This window comes from Nyctereutes procyonoides, unplaced genomic scaffold, assembly GCF_905146905.1.
Source record: "Nyctereutes procyonoides isolate TBG_1078 unplaced genomic scaffold, NYPRO_anot_genome, whole genome shotgun sequence".
NCBI classification, from domain to species: domain Eukaryota; kingdom Metazoa; phylum Chordata; class Mammalia; order Carnivora; family Canidae; genus Nyctereutes; species Nyctereutes procyonoides.
The window spans coordinates 26,012,506-26,029,879 of record NW_026575159.1 but is presented as its reverse complement, the minus strand read 5'-3'; the positions used below and the strand labels follow the sequence as shown (position 1 = coordinate 26,029,879).

The 17,374-nt window shown below is 49.6% G+C and overlaps 1 protein-coding gene across 4 annotated transcripts in view; it reads left to right on the top strand.

Moving 5' to 3' along the window:
* The window catches only part of ZFAT (zinc finger and AT-hook domain containing), a 273,128-nt gene that overhangs the window by 152,851 nt on the left and 102,903 nt on the right, over positions 1-17,374 (top strand). For all 4 annotated transcript variants that reach the window (XM_055314428.1, XM_055314427.1, XM_055314426.1 and 1 more), the window contains 3 exons: positions 7,722-7,910; positions 9,962-10,112; positions 15,531-16,981. In XM_055314428.1, the coding sequence (XP_055170403.1) occupies positions 7,722-7,910; positions 9,962-10,112; positions 15,531-16,981 (1,791 nt within the window). The remainder of the gene's footprint in view (positions 1-7,721; positions 7,911-9,961; positions 10,113-15,530; positions 16,982-17,374) is intronic.

The window sequence follows — 17,374 nt, the reverse complement described above, 5'->3', positions numbered from 1 at the left end:
TCTGTCGGATGACCTGTGGCAAGTAAAGAACAAATACATTCTGTCGTCCTTTGATAATTCCAAGGAAATATTTATTTCTCTTGGGCAGAAATGATGTTTTGTTTAAGAATTACAGATGTGGGAAAATGAGAAGATGTGGGAAGATAGGGAGAGCAAGAAGTCAACTTACAAAGAGAATGCTTTATTAAGTGGTATAGAAAAGTATTGTTGAACTTGCTATTAGACATAGAAATTCTGTTTTCAGAAGAGCAATGCTTGATATGAATATTTAACCAGAGTGAGGAGAGAATAAGTAGCAAGCAGGCAAACTGAAGAGACAGGCTCTGAAGTCAAACCCACAGTTGTCTTGGCCCATCCAGGCCACAGCCCCAGAGCGTCATGAAAGTAAAAGTGAACGTGTCCACAGAGGCTGGTGGCTGGCCTCAGGTTCCAGCAGTGTTGGGTCTGGATTGAGCGTGCCCAAAGGATGGGGAGTCCTGGGAGAGTTTGGGTGGCAGATGTGGGTGGAGAGCCGGGACTTCGCAGGGAAGGTTCCTTAGGGGGCCTTGGGGCTCTCTCCTCCCCCGACTTTCAGAGGACCAGTGATGCTGGCAGTAGGACCGGTGCCGATTATTACCAGCAGAGACTGGAACCCAGACTCCTCCGTGCTGCAGCAATGCTACACACCCCAGATGCAGAAACACCAGAGGAGGAGATTGGAGTGGAGGGAGACTTGAGAAGCAGGCGGCCTGGGGAGGAGGCAGGGAGGCACTCAGATGTGCCTAACACCGTGCTCCTCTGAAGAGTGGCTGGTCTGGTCACCCAGGAATGTGGCTGTCTGCAAAATGCCCTTCACCCTGTGTTTCCCGTAAGGCTCATAGCATCGGATTTGCTCATGATAGTCACGGTTGAGACTGTCTACAATTTACTTTCTCAAGCCCAGTTAATAAATCAAAGCTCCGAGGGCTCTCACGTGTTTCCAGGACAGACTGGGCAAGGCTGCTTGTTTCCCAGCAAGTCACCATGAAGCCGTCTAGGTGTGATAGTGAGAGTTTGACAGGGGAGACAGCTTTCCTTTGAGTTGGTGGGGTAGCCACGGCCTGATGACAGGCAGCTGTCTGAAGTGACTCGATCTTTAAGATCACTGAATCTACAGTGGCCCCCAGATTCTTGCTGTTGCTCTTAGCATGCTGCTGTGTCATTGCCCGACATATTTTAAATATTAATCATTGCTCATGCCAATGGAGCACGTTATGTTAGATATTTGTTCAGTTTGCATGGCAGGGTGTTTAGAAATCTTAAAGCTACACCCAAAATCAAGATATTTTGGGAAGACTTCAAGTACTTTCAGCAGAAGAGGAGGGTTTTGTTTGTTGCAAGAATGTGCGGGTGAGGGCTCCCTCACAGGTCTCTCTGCGGAGAGCTGAGTTCTCACTCTGGATAGAATCTGTTCTGAGAGGGATGTATAGAAGGACAAACCTAGCAGATGCTGAGGGGCAGGGGTGGGGAGGCTTGTGCCCCCAGATTGCCTCTGCCTCCAGACCTTATTACTAATGCATGAGCCTGCGATGGTCTGAATGTGTCCCCCGGACCCTTTCTACCTCCACAATTCCAGATGCTGAGCTCCTAATCCCCAAAGATGACAGTATCGAAAGGTGGGGCGTTTGGGAGATGATTGGGTCTTGAGGGCCATGCCCTCATGAATGGGGTTAGTCCATCAGAGAGGCCTCAGGAGCCCCTCGCCCCCTCCTCCACCTGAGGACCAGGAGCCCCTTGCCTCCTCCTCCACCTGAGACCAAATCTGCCTTGATCCCTGACTTCTAGTGTCCAGAGCCAGGAGGAACAGATGTCTGTTGTTTTTAAGACCCCAGTCTGTGGCAGCAGCCCTAACTAAGCCTGTCAGGGTTGACTGTGAAGGCAGGTGGATGAGAATGGTTTTGAGGGTGTGGTGTGGCGTGAAGAGTCTTCAGGGCAACATCTCAGGTGTTCCCAGGAGAAGGCAGAGATGATGATATTTAGTGTGTGCTGGGACTTGACTGTGAGCTGTTTCCTTTCGTCCTCAAAGCAGTCAGTCCTTGGTGGTCCCTGTCATTATTTTATTTTTTCTGAGTGATTTTATGGAGGTTAATCAGTTTTCCAAAGTCGCACTGTAAGTGGTTGAGTGAGACTCGATGCCACCCAGTCAAGTCCAGCTCCTGCTCACCCCCGACTTGGGGGATGCCGGATGTGCCCTCCAGTGGACCCTTTGCAGCGTGGCTCACCAGCAGCCGTGCATATGATGTACTACTGGCACCTATCATGGAGCTATTGGATATCAGAAGGAAAAAGAAACCAGAGGGAATGTAGACATTAGCTGGGATGAAATGGAAAGTTTAAGAAGTAACTCAAAGGATTCAGGCGAGTATCTAGAATCAGCGTGCGGGAGTCTGCAATGCAGGCCGGTGGAAATAGCAAGCCCTCGGGAGAGTGCGCACCAGCATGACCTCCAGGCTGAGCCCACGAGGCATTTCAGCAGAGAAAAGACCTCTTGGGAGAGTGCAGAGAGGGCTCCAGTGAGGATCTAGGGAAGTTGAGGAACAAGCAGAGCAGGTCAGGTGTCCAAATGGGAGTGAGCACATGACTAGCAAGGCTTTTATTTAGATGTTCACCCTTTCTCTTCATTCTCCCTCCTTTCCATGAAAGACAAGTATTGAACACCTACTCTGTGCTAGAGCTGTGGCTGCAAATGAAAAATAGGTAGTTGTGGCGGCTCTCAGAGCGGGGCCAGGGCCTGAGGAGCATGGCTCGCAGGAACCCCATAAACAACCTGGGATTGCTCTACGTAGCTGTCTACATTTGTAGCCCAGGGTCTCTGGGTGGCATTGAGGGTCATCGTGGTCTGTGTCTGCCTCTTGGCCTGCCACTCTCATTTGTGGTATTTTACCTGGAATTAAGTGCTGCTCCCTGAACGCGTGCGCTGCTTTGTCTTTGGAAACTGTGTCCTTTCCATCATGCTCCATTGCTCGAGGGATCATGTCTCACCACCTCCAAGAATCATTTCCGAGGCCACTGAGGACAGTGCTCGCCATGTGGTGCCTGAATCAGTGGGAAAACTTATCGCATGGTGACCTGGGAAGCTCTTGAGAATGGAATGTAGCTGAATGGGCTGTGGTTCCACATTGCATGAGGCCACGGAGAATTGAGGAAGGATGTGCATTTGGGGCAGCCTTCAGTGGGGAGTGTCTTAGCGTCTGTTCCCAACCAATGAGGGTTGAGGGCTGCCTCCCATCATATTGAGCCGTCTACACTTCTGGGCTCAGCTAGGACACCAAAGGGGGCCCTGTGGAGCAGCAGGATTGGGGGATGCCCCCAGGGTTTCCAAGTCTAGGGGTTTCTTAGGCTTTAATCTGATCAGTCCTCCCTGTGTCTGTCACCCAGTCAGGTTTTTGTCACCTATCTGCCACTCAGGAAAGGGTGGAGGGCCCCTCCCAGGGTGGTATAAAATCCTTTTAAGGGTAGTTTCCTCTTGGGGGTGGGGGTTTGTCTCTTTCTCGCCTGCCTTTCTCCCAGCTGTCCTTTATCCCTGTGAGTGAAGGGCTTAGCATTTAGAGATACAACGGTTGCCTGGTCTGACTTCCCAGGAGTGCAGTCTTCCCCACAGCATCATGAACAGTAGCTGAAGCTTCCTTGAAAACCATCCTTGGAAATGCATCACTAAAAACCACCCTTCCCTCGTTGGACAGCTCTGACTGCTGGAAATTTCTAGCTGAAGTCTATTGCTGGCTTGTACCCAGGGGTTCCAGCTGGGCATTTTTGAGCACAGCAGAATGCGTCTGTCACCTAGGCTAGGCCCCTTTTCTGCTCTAGGCCTATGCTAGGCTTGTAAAATATCACGGAGACATGGACACCTCCCCTCCAGGAGATCACAGCACGGTGAGGCCTCTGAAAATTGCAAAGCAGTGTGGGAAGTCCAGCCATCAACAACGGTGATATGGTGGTGTATGCGTGTGTGTAAATGTGCGTGCCTTTTAGTTTGTCATTTGGACAGGCAGGGTGTGTGGAAGTGAGGGTGTTGTGTGTTACCTGTGTGCAGGGTCCAGAGACTGAACACCCTGGGTATTTGGTCAGCTTGTCATCCAGTGTGGTTCTAGCCCAAAGGGGTGAGCAGATAAGTACTGGTGGGCGTGTGTTGGAGTCATGGCCTTGAGAGCTCGGGGTCATGAGAAAGGATTTAGAGCAAATCCCGGAGGGCTTTATCTAGCACTTTTTCCTAATGGAGGTGGGAGGGAGCTGTTGAAGGGTTTTAAACATGGCAGGGACAGGGGCAAATTTGAATTTTGAAAGGATTCACTGTAGGGTCAGGATGGAGAATGGTTTGGAGAGTGTGTTGGTCAAGGCACCATCTACAGACGTGTTTGAGGATGAGGATGGCTGTTCTTTTGGGTAACGAGGTGTCTGAGGACCAGTGGTTCCTGGGTGGGCTCAGTGGCACAGCTGCCATGAGGGTCCTAGGGTCCATCCTTCCCTTCAAGAGCCTCAAGGCATTGACTCATCTTTTGCTTGATGTCTTATAGTTTCTTACAGTTATTTGTCTCAGTGCTGGGCAGCGGACATGGTAACGTCCAGTTGAAGAAGAGGGGTGTTTCTTTCTTCTTAGGGAGGAAAACTAGCTTCCAGAAGGCCCCTGGCAGCCTACAGCCAGGCCCCCAGCTGCCGGGGGGCTGGGCTTGGGGCAGCGTTCTCTGCCCCTACAGCGGGAGGAGCACCACCCTTGAGGCATGGGCACCGGGAGTGGGTCTTGTGGCCGAGGCGAGAGCGCTGAAGGGGAGGAGGTGAGAGTCTTACCCAGTTTTTCCTCTTCTCCACCCCAGGCCAAACCAGGCTCTTCCAGACCCTAACTTATGATGCCTGAAGCAGAGTCAAGATCCAGTTAATCCAGGGCACGGCCATGAGGTCCCTTCTGATTATGCAGGCTAACGCTGTGTGTATGCTTTTGGTTTTTTAGATGATTCATGTTGTTAACCGGGTTCAGCTTATGGCAAGCTCAAATTCTCAGGGTGGTTTTTGTTTTTGTTTCTTGTTTTGTTTATTATATGAATATATCTATTCCTGCTGTGTCGCCCACAGATTGAATTGTATCCCTGGGTAAGTTCTTTTATAAAGTGGAGTGTCATTTTAAAAGCACAAGAATCCCTTGATGTGTCGTTTCTACCTTCTCGAAGCATCCACTATATTCTCCTGTAGTTGCTTATGCGTGCGTATCGCCGAATAGGTAGGCCCCATAAGGAACTTCTGTGACGCAGGCAGTTTGTAGACTTTTTGAAATGTTTTTAATGTAGCCACTGCAAAATGATATTAAGATTCCTGTTAGGCATGGTGCAAATCAAACCTCACAGAACGTGAGCACTGGGATGACTTTGCAGGATGCTCATTTTGCCCTGTGCTTTAGCTCTGCAGGAGTTGTCATGTTCTTCAGCGGATGAACCTATGTGACAGTCCTTGACTTTCCCCTTTGGCCTTGGAGAGATGTAGGAGTGATGCACGGCCTGTCTGATTCATGCTGTCATCTGCTAACTTTTCTATTCAGTTCAGTGTTACCGTGTTCAGCGCTCACACTAATTGCGTGACTAAGGACCCCTTCCAGTCAATTAAGTTCCCTAGGACTGTTTCCACCAGGCCTACACATGTTCCAGGCACCTGGGTTATGGGGACAGGGAGCAAAAGACTTCATCTGTAGAGCACAGAACATTAGTGTTTGTTTTGGTCCATCTGTCCCGCTAGCCGCGAGTTTTCCTAGCCTCATCTTGAGAGCCTTCCTCCTGCCAGCTCCCACCTTCCTCCCCGAGAACTTGTGCTTACCGAGTTGTCCCAGGCAGTCCCCCTTAGGTTTCTCCGGTCTCTTCCAGCTTGTGCCTTATTCCTGCATGGTGCCAACTTCTCCTACGTGACGCCCCCGCCCAAAGTACTGTCTGAACCCCCACTGTCCATCCGCCCGTGGGCCTGTCCTGCAACCACACACCCACCCCGCACTCATCTCAGCTAATGGGCTGTCGGGAGCTGCTCCTTCTACTTGTCACAACGTTCTGGGCGGTGATTCTTGGGCAGGTTATTTCAGGTTTGTGGTTGTGATTCTAAGACCGAAAACGCCTTTCTCCTTCCTTCCCTGCATTTCCTTAGGAATCTGGAACAGCCTGCAGGTGAGAGCTCGCTCGCCCTTTTATGCCTCACTTTGGCATCCAAGTGTTTCTTACCCTCAGGCTCCTGCCAGGTCTAGCTGTTTGAGGTTAGCTGTTGTTCCTTCTGTGGCTGACACATCCATTCTTTGGTGTGTTGAAATGTCTTTTGAACCTATTCAGTTCCTCCTCCCCAGTGGTGGCCGGTGTTTGAAGCACAGATGTAGTGGAGTCCTTCCATCAACACACATGCTTCGGTGGCTCCCCACTGCCTTCCACAGTGGTGGAGGAGGGCTCTGGGTCAGGTGCGCCTCAGACATGGTTTGCTTGGCCCTGCCATTGTTTTAAGATTTTTTTTAGATTAGAGTCAACCTCAAAAAATCAGAAGATGTCATGTAAAAAAAAATCTGGATTTCTCGCCCCCCCCCTTTTTTTTTAAGATTTTATTTATTCATGAGAGACACAGAGAGAGGCAGAGACACAGGCAGAGGGAGAAGCAGGCTCCCTGCAGGGAACCCGACGTGGGACTCGATCCCAGGATCCCAGGATCACGCCCTGAGCCAAAAACAGACACTCAACTACTGAGCCACCCCGGTGCCCTTCTCATCTCCCTTTGAACAATCAAGAGACCTGGTGCTTTTGTCCTGGTGCTGGGGCCTGTGCTCTGTCACCAGAGCCCTGCTTGGAGGCTTCACTCACCCAAGCTACTAGGCTGCCATCCATGAGCACTAGAGTCTCCTCCCCTGTACTCCGTGGTGGAGGCTCTCCCAGACCCTCATGGGCTTTCCGTGGGCCTCCAGTGGTTTTATTTCCACCTCCATGCGTCTCCACGAAGCTGTAGCCACACAGCATGCAGAGCTAATGGTTGACTCCTTGTCTTTGCTCTCTTTTCTTACAGTGGGGTGCTGCCATTTTCATCACAGCCACCTCTTTGCGCCATACTCCTTTTGCCCCACTGTTCTCCCCCGCCCCCAAACATCACTTCACAAACACCTGTGTTTACAGCCAACAGAAGGGTTGTCTCCCCAGAAGGCCTTTTCTGACCTCTCGAGTTGTTTCTACCATTGCTTCTCATTTCACTTGGTGCACAGCTGACCGTCCTTGCCGACACCTCTTTGCACCCCTGTTTCTCCTCCCAGACTGCAGGGCTTTGGAGGGCACGGTCCCTGTCTGTGCCTTATCCATCTTTATATCCACTGTAGAAGGTAGCTTGTAACTGTAGCTTGAATGATTTCTTCCTAGGCTGTAAATCTTGGAGACCATATCTTCTTTAATAACTCTGAAGTCTGGTAGGCTTTGTGAAAACAAGCTGAAGGGTTATGCTGACCTTATCAACACTGTGTCCCTAGTGCCTTGATGGTGGCCCCGTGGCAGCGGTGCAGGGAGTATTTACTGAATCACATGAGAGCCTGGAGAACCAAAGACAATGCCCGAAATGAGAGAGAGGCCCGCGCGGCAGTGAGGACCGGCGTGTAGATATCACACATATATAGTTCTTTTACCATCCCATAAAAAGGTTATGGGCACTCTCTAATTCTATCACTGATATAAAAGGATATTTTATACATCTCGGTATTATTTGCTTTTCAGGTGACGAATCTGACCTTGAACTGGAAAGGAAGTATAAGGAAGATGACCGAGAAAAGACCCCAAGAAGGCCGAGGACGCAGAGGACAGAGAAAGTCCAGAAGATCCCCTCGGGAAAGGAGGCCGGGCAGATTTCCGGAGTGAAGAAACCCATCATAAGTGTGGTTTTAACGGCCCACGAAGCTATTCCAGGTGACCACAACAGGGAGGAAGGGGCAAAACAAGAAGCTTTTGGCGAGTCTGTGCTGGGCAGCCTGACAGCTTGGACCCTGTGGTCCTGGGCAGCTGGCTCACTGATGGGTTCTTCCTTTATTACCCGCCCCTGCAGGGTCGTTGTGGATAGCGTCAGAGGAGAGATAGTGGGGGTGCTGCTGTTGCTGCCATAGGCCCGATCAGAAGAGCGGCGGCCAGGGAGCATGCTTTGTTCCTTTGTTCCTGTGGCCCGGCCCCCACCCAGGGGTGCCCTCCCCTCACTGCACTCAGCAGGGTGGTCCCTGGGAGAGACAGACCCGCTCAGACCAGACAGATGCACCTGCTCCCCAGAACCTGCAGTCTCCTGGTCCCTCTGCCCAGCTTCTGTCTTGCATTTTTAGTGGGCTCATCACGTATTTTATAATATCAGAGATTTCTGTCTCCCTTTCCTTTCACATAAAATAGAGATACTATAACTACCTTTTTTATAAAAGGTCTTTCAGGAAGGGATACTTTAGACAAAAAGCAGTTTATGATAGTAAGTTCCAAAGTATTATAATGGTTCTTTTTTTCCCCTCTCCACTTGGGGTGATAGTTGTCCAATAATATTTAAAAATCAAGGGTGGGATTTTAAGAGCAGCTACAGCCTGTTAAGCATCTCTTTCCAATGGTAATAGTAGTCACTCTTTATTTAAAGTGGAAATGCTGGGTAAGTGCCTCTTTATACCTCAGCACAGAATAGGATGATTGGTAGGAAATAAGGCACATAAAAATATGTGGCTGGAAGAACTTTCTGGAAAGTCACATTGTCTGCACCAGCCGACTTCAGAGCAGTATCGATCAGGGGAATGATTAACCTTGGAGAGGGAGCAGCTCTTGTTCTCTGCCATCTCTAGTGGTTCCCACGGTAACTTCTTTATTTTTTTTATTTTGTTGTTGTTGTTTTTTTTAAAGATTTTATTTATTTATGCCTAAGAGACATATAGAGAGGCAGAGACATAGGCAGAGGGAGAAGCAGGCTTCCTACGGGTAGCCTGATGTGTGACTCGATTCCAAGACTCTGGGATCATAACCTGAGCTGAAGGCAGAGGCTCAACCGCTGAGCCACTCAGGCTTCCCCCACGGTAACTTCTTTAAAATTGATGGCAGTCCTTTGAGATTTCTGTAAGTGGGGGTAAAAGTGTTACTGATTTCCTTTCCTATTCTAGAAATGGGGTAGATGGGAGCCTGTTCTTTGATGTACTTGATACGTGCATGTGGGTGTGTGCCCATGTCTCTGCTATACAAGGTCTTTGGCCATTTGTATCCTAGACTTGCATAAGCAAAGGGACCTTTGAGTTTTTCCATTCCACACCCTTCATTTGCTAGGGTGGAAACAGGTCCACTGATGGTAAGGTCATGTCGTATGTGGGACTGGACCCCTGGCAGCTGGGGTTCCTGTTCATGGCTGATGGATGCCACTGCTCCATGTTATCTTGATGCAGTTTTTCCATTTACTCAAGTTTGGGCACAGGTAGTCCTGTATAGAACCTGGGAAGTAAACATAGGTGTATATATGTCCTGTCTTCTATGTTTTTATTAACAGATCCAGTGCAAATTGCTTCAGAAGGATGTTTTTTAAAATTTATTTATTTATTTGAGAGAGAGAGAGAGCAAGAGAGCACACGTGCATGCATACATGAGCAGGGAGGGGCAGAGGGAGAAGGAGAGAGAATCTTAAGCAGACTCCATGCTGACCATGGAGCCTGATGTGGGGCTCCATCTCATGACCTTGAGATCATGACCTAAGCTGAAATCAAAAGTGGGCTGCTCAACCAACTGAGCCACTCAGGTGGCCCAGAATGATATTTTGATAGGTTACTAGAAAACTTGCCCTTTCTTCCCTGCAAATACACGTACACACACAGACCTAGACACAGAAGTGAAATGTGTGAATTGTAGGAAAACCGATCTTGCAAGGGAGCCCTGCAGTGAAGAAACACACTTCCAGGGCACTGCTCCCATGTGGGTGAGGTGCCTCTAATGTGCGGTGACTTGTACCTTCATCTCAGGTGCCACCAAGATTGTTCCAGTGGAGGCCGGGCCCCCGGAGACAGGCGCTGCAAACCCTGAGACCACCACGGCCGACCTGGCGCCTCGCAGAGGGTACCAGGAGTATGCCATTCAGCAGACACCCTATGAGCAGCCCATGAAGTCCAGCAGGTAAAGTGTCTGTTCCATGTGACTTCAGCTGGAGCTGGACTCCAGTGATGGCCAGAGAGGGCCAGAGGGCCAGCCCGTTGGTTTATCAAGGACTCTGTTTGCAAACTGAGTTGTGGATGACGTTGGTTTCTTGACTCAACCTAAGAGTCAGACCCTCTGTTATACCTCCGTTATGGTTCTTAAGTGTTTACGAGCCCACATTGCTTCTCTGAAATGTGTGGCAGATCCACAGGTTTTTGGAACTGAGCACCAGTTGGCCTTAATGAAGATGGAGCATTTTACTCAAGGCAAACATACATTCAGCCTTAATAAAAAAGTATAAATAAGGCCTTAGTAAATTTGCTCACTTTTAAAGATACACATCTTATAATGAGAAAAAAATCTTTATCATTCCCCTACTTTTAAAAGTAATACAAGTATTTTGTAGAAAGTTCCAGCACTCCAGATGATGTAGGGTTAAAGTAACCCATAGTTCTTCCAGAGGTAGCTATTGTTGACAGTTGGGTCATACATCACCATAAGTTTTTCATGTTATACTAAACTACAGCACTTTAATTTTGTTATTTTTTTCTAATGTGAAACAGCAAATGCACCATTATCAACTTTGTTTTGAACTTAGCACACCTTGAAAATCTTCTTCTTCAGTACACATTATTTAAAAAGCATTTGCTATTGAATGGGTGCACTGTAGTTTATGTATCCATTGCTTTATGTCCATTGCTTGATGGACAATGCTGCCCTCAAGGTTCTGCTACTTTTGTCTTTCAGTACTTTTTCGTGACTTCCTGGGGATAAATTGCTAGAGTTGAAATTGCTGTCTCAAAGGCTATGAGAACTTAAAACTAAACAACATTGAAAACTGCCCTCCAAACACATTGGGTCAGTTGACAACCCAGAGTGAACGAGTCGGTACATTTTGCACACCCTTGCCAGGGTCTTCATCTCCACCTGCTCAGGTGGCATAGCAAACTGATCATCTGAGCTCTGCAGTTTCCTAGCTGGGAGGAAAGACAGTGAAAATGCCGAGTTACCACTGGGTTTCACCTGTTTCTGGAAGAGGGGAAATGAGCCATTCTTGAAGAAAGCAAAGCTTTTAGTGCCAAATAGACCTGGGTTGGCTCTAGACTCTTCTGCTAGGGTTCAGCTCAACAGATCAAATGTCCATTATGACGCAGGCATTGGGAAGGAGAGAGAACAGGATGGATATACCTGTTGTCTGGATGAAGCTTTTACTCCATTGTATTTGGCACAAGTGGGTTTGCCTCTCAGCTTCCATTTTGCCAGCCGTAAGATCGCCTCCAGTACAATCTGACTTTGTTTAGTGGTGAGAATAAATGACAAAATATATGAGCATGATGTCATGTGGGATGCTTCATTAATTTGTAGCCTCGGTCCTGTATCCTTACAGTTATGAGCAACTGAATTTATTGACGAGGTTGTAAAAATACTCATTCCTTTGGCAAAACTGTCGCGGAATTAAATTTGAAGATCATTCTGGTCTCAAGTTGATTTGTAGACTTTTACCTACCTGCACAGGATTTCGGGGTCTGCCGGGGAGTGGTTCAGCTAACTGGTCATCTAATTAATAGGCAAATGGACACATGTTTAAATAGCAGGTTTAGGCTGTATTCCATTTGTCATGTATTCTATTAATATTTATAGTACAAACTACAAAATAAGAAAGAGACTTTCTTTGCATGACGATTTTGTTTTGAAAAAAATACAGATACAGACTTCTAGGTTACATCAACATATCAGACAGATTCTCACACAAATATGACACAGACAGATTGCATAGAAAATTGGGAAGTCCAGAAAACTGGAAGGACAAGCATCATCTGTAAGATCACTACCGTGATATTATAACCTGTTAATTTTTTTTAAAAGATTTTATTTATTTATTCATGAGAGAATACACAAAGAGAAACAGAGAGACAGAGACACAGGCAGAGGGAGAAGCAGGCTCCATGCAGGGAGCCCGATGTGGGACTTGATCCCAGGACCCCAGGATTACACCCTGGGCCGAAGGCAACGCCAAACCGCTGAGCCATCTAGCCTGCCCATTGTTAATATTTTTAATGTATTTCCTTTCAGCCTCTTTTCAGCCCACATAGTTTATAAAATTGACTTTCTATTTTCTACTGCAATTTTGTATCTTGCTCTTAATACCTCATCTCATTGTACTTGATTTCCTCTGTTACTCAGATTATTCACAAATTATTCTGTAGTGACACGTTAGGTCGTGATGAGGATGCTCTGTAATCTGCTCAGTTCTTCACAGTGCAGCCAAGGAGATTTGGTAAAATGCCATCTGATTGCACCCTTCAATTCCTCACGGCTGGTAGAACTTGGCCTGCGGGGCCTTCTGGGGCTGCTGCTGCTCCAGCCATGTCTCCTCCTCTGCTCCCCATGGTGTCTGGGCTCCAGCAGGCGCTCTGACACTCTTTGTACTTCCTTGATCTGGTCTTGCAGGTGCCTCTTCCTCATTTTGGATGCCTCCCCTTTCCCTGGCTTGCTTAACTCCTGCTTATCCTCCAGCTAGCTGTCTGCTCAAGTGTCCAGTGCTCAGGACAGCCTGCCCTGCCCCCTAGACTGTCAGTCGGCCCTGATCTGGGCTCCTGGAGCATCCTGCCTTTCTCCATCACTGCAGGGAGCTGGTGGTCCTTACCTGCTCATTTCTCTGGTTGTAAGTCTGGCCCGTCCCTTCCTCCAGAAAGTGTGCTCCAAGAGAGCGCGAGATGTGTTTGCGTTTGTCCCCGTTGTGTCCTCAGGGCCTGGAGTACTTTTTTTGAATGAGTGAAAGAAGGGAAAAAAATAAATAAATGTGCCAACAAGCTAGTTCCTTATGTTGGGACCTTCCAGCAGCATTCCACGCTCACCTGTTGTGAAAAGTCCTGCAGGGAGCACCTTTGGTGCAGTTTTACATTCGTTCTTTCAGTAGATTCCCAGACGTGGAATAGCCAGATCAAGGGGTCTGACCTTTAAGAGCTCTGTGTGATCATGTTCTAAAACACAGCGGCAAGGGTGGCCCTCCTGCAGGGGAACACTTGGAATGAAATAACTGATCAGCAGTCATGTGGGCATTGCAGCTCTGAGTGTCCGTTCACAGTCCTAGCGAGCAAGGCTTGCGCTTGAGTCAGCTGTAGGCTGCTTAGCGTCTTCATCAGATTCATAACCCTTGACGGGAAGAGGACACTGAGGGCTTTATCAGGTATTTGTGTAAGAAAACAAAACAAAACAAAAAAATCAGAGCAAAAGATTCTCCTAAGACCATTTAGACCTTGCATTAGGGGAGAAAATACTGTGATTTGTTTATTTAATTAACGTTTTGAATCCAGGGTTTCTTTTCTCCAGTGTTCTTTACACCAATAAAATCTATCACCTTCTGGATTTCTTTGTCATTTGAGAAAGATCCAAATTAGTTTCCTGAAATTAGCCTTGGGTTTAGCATGCAGGCATAGTACTGACTTTCAGATTTGAATATTTTAATTACATTATGTGAATGGTACCCTCTGGTGTTTATGAACTACAGTCGATTTGAATATTTTTAATTTAAAGACAAGGCAACCTGTGTTGATCAAACATAGTTATATAGATAGTTTCCATAAATGTAGACTTTGCAATTACAGTGGATACAGCATAATGGTGTCTGATTAACAGCAGTAAATGCTTGTCAGTGTTTCTGAGGACCTTAGGGGACATTTGGGGACAACCTGGACATAGGTCCAGAGGGAGCGATTATGGAGGAGAGGAAGCATCACCTGCTTGTCCCGCTCATCCACCAATTCCGGTCCCTGCTGCCTGCTGTAGTACTTGGGTGACTGTCGTTCTCTGATTTCAGAAACAAGGTAGAGCTGTTGCAGTAGCACTGGGAGTCCCATGCAGGGGGCCTTCTCCATGTGTGGGGTCACACTGAGGAAGGGAGGCGTGGGTGTGATGTTTGCAGGCTCTAGAGGCTCAGTCCACTCACTAATTGTATGACCATGGGCAGGGACTCTGTTTTGTCATCTATACAATGGCTATAACAATAGGGTTGGGAGTAAGTATTTAGCATAGGGCTTGGCGTACCACATACTCAGTAATCACTAGCTGTTAAGACCATCACATACATGTTGCCATATTGAAAGAGAAGGATCCATGAAGCAGACCATGCTTTTATTCTCCATCACATACACAAAATCTGCCACAGTGCCTGAAATGCATTGGCAGGTATTCGTGAACAACAGTCACTAATACGTGACAGTTGAACAGCAGCTGTCTTTTCCCATGTGAGCGCTTGAACTAGCCATGGTGAAGGAGCAGGACAATGGAGACGGGAATGTCAGCTCTGTTACTGATGGAGTTGTGGGGGACATAGCGTGAGGCACATCAACACACAGCTTCCAGTTCCTAGGCCTTGACATTCCACCCCCCCCCCCATTCTTTGACTGCTGCTAGCCAGGCCCACGCATGCCCTCTCAGTTGAGCACTTGCTGCACCACCTGTGCCCATGGGCAGACCCTTCATTGCCAGAAGGGCAGACATGGAGCTTGGCTCATGACGGCCAGCAACCCAGTCAGGCCAGTGCACTTGCCCTGGGAGGACTCGGGGATGCGGGTCTTTTTAGTGGTGGCAACGGGTCCTCCCTGGCCGCAACAGCTGGTTGAATGAGCAGGCATGTGTGCATTGTTGCAGCTGTTGAACAAACCCAGGCAGGGGCACCTGGGTGGCTCAGCTGATTGAGTGTCTGACTTTAGCTCAGGTCATGATCCCAGGGTCCTGGGATTGAACCCTGCATGGCATCGGGCTCCCTGCTGAGGGGGGAGCCTGCTTCCCCATTTCCTCTGCTTGTGCATCTGTGCTCGCTCTCTCTCTCTCTCTCTCTCTCTGTCAAATAAATAAAATTGCAAAACAGAAAACAAAACAAAAACCCAGGCAGATTGTATAATCTGGTGGAGCTGATGGAGCTCATTCCGGGACAACCAGTTGTGTAGCCGGAATACATCCAGGTCGGCTTTGGGGCACAGCTGGTTGTCCTGTGCGGTGTGAATGACATATCCTCCGTCCTCTTTCTCCTCTTGCCTCCCTCTCCTTCTGTAAGCCTTGGGCTCAGACATCTCCTCTTCAGCAAGTCTCTCTTCTACCTCGGTCCTGGTTAGATATTTCTCTCTCTCCCTCTTTCTCCCTCTCCCCCCATCCTGTGTTCCTGTCACCACCGACCGTGCTGTCGTGCAAGTGTGTGCTGACCTGTCTCCTCCCCACACTGTCCAACACCGTGAGGCCTTGAGGAACAGGGTCCCATACTCGGCCCTGTGGTCCTGCTCAGTGCCATTTCGTTTACCATGAGCCTTTGGTGTCTGGTTCCTACGGAGGAACTGAAGGTCCTTGGGGAGGTGCTGTGCCTCCACCTGTAACAACGGTGCTGTTGTCTCTTTCTAGGCTAGGGCCCACTCAACTCAAGATCTTCACATGTGAGTACTGCAACAAGGTCTTCAAGTTCAAGCACTCGCTGCAGGCCCACCTGAGGATCCACACCAATGAGAAGCCCTACAAGTGCTCCCACTGCAGCTACGCCAGCGCCATCAAGGCCAACCTGAACGTGCACCTGCGCAAACACACCGGTGAGAAGTTCGCCTGCGACTACTGCTCTTTCACCTGCCTGAGCAAAGGGCATCTCAAAGTGCATGTTGAGCGCGTGCACAAGAAGATCAAGCAGCACTGCCGCTTCTGCAAGAAGAAGTACTCTGATGTCAAGAACCTCATCAAGCACATCCGAGATGCGCACGATCCCCAGGACCAGAAGGTCAAGGAGGCCTTGGACGAGCTTTGCCTGATGACCAGGGAGGGCAAGCGGCAGCTGCTTTACGACTGCCACATCTGCGAGCGCAAGTTCAAGAATGAGCTGGACCGCGACCGTCACATGCTGGTGCACGGGGACAAGTGGCCCTTTGCCTGCGAGCTCTGTGGCCACGGGGCCACCAAGTACCAGGCGCTGGAGCTACACGTCAGGAAGCACCCCTTCGTGTATGTCTGTGCCATATGCCTCAAGAAGTTTGTCAGTTCCATCAGGCTGCGCTCCCACATCCGCGAGGCCCATGGGGCTGCACAGGAGACTGGGCTCTTCACCAGCTCCATCAACCAGAGCTTCTGCCTCCTGGAGCCTGGCGGGGACATCCAGCAAGAAGCCTTGGGGGGCCAGCTGCAGCTGGCAGAGGAGGAGTTTGTGTGCCAGGGGGTGAATGCGCCCAAGGAGGCCGCCTGCCCTGCAGATGCCCAGCCTGAGGAGGGACAGAAGGAGCCTGAGGCCTCTATGGGAGAGCCTGCCCCACCTGTGCACGCAGCCACCCCCCATCCCCAAAGTGCTGCCCTGCCACCCTGTGAGTCAGAAGCCACTGTGGACTCCTCGGACCCGCATTCGTGTGCAGTGGTTTCCGATGGGTTTTTGTTAAAGAGTGATACCTCCTCCTCGGAGGCTCGCACTGCTCCCGAGGACACCTTGGATGCCCCGCACGGAGCCTCCTCCCAGACTCAGGGCGAAGAAGTCACACCACTGCAGCCTGAGGCCAGAAGCACAGAGGCAAACCAGGAGACTCAGGGTGCCGAGAGCCCGCCGGGGTCGGGGCAGGAAGGGGCTGCCCTCCCATCTGAGGGACCAGATCCTGGTAGGTGCCTCGGCTCAGACGCAGCTGAGGCCTCACACCCTGCGCTGGCAGCAGATGGAGGGGACGTGGCCCTGCCCCAGCCTGACTCGTGCACACCTGCCTCCGAGCACCGGGCCGGCATCAGCGCGTTCATGAAGATCCTGGACGGTTTACAGAAGAGACGGATGAACACTGGTCTGTGCGAGAGGATCCGGAAGGTGTACGGGGACCTGGAGTGTGAATACTGTGGTAAGGAGAGGCAGCGCTGGGCAAGCGGCTGGGTGAGCTCTGATCCCAGCAGCCCCACCCGTCCCCAGCTTGTTTTGGGTCCCCTGGTGTCTGATGGGAGCTCATGTCTGCAAAAAAACCACTTCTGAATGAGCTGTTCTTCATCATTTGTAGATAGCAACAGGTGGCCCCCTGCGTTAGAGGTTAGCACGTGGAGCCTCTGTGGAGACAGGCAGTTAGCCGCACTGACGTGGTCGGGCACACGCAGCACTTTATCCCAGGACCTCTGCCAGAACTGGAGCTAATGGGAATTGTTACGGGCACACGGCACATGTGAAGAATAGCATAACTTGTGGCCATGTGGTCAGCGCAGCTCTTGGTGGGGAGCCCTGCATAGAGCCCTCGCAGCGTGCA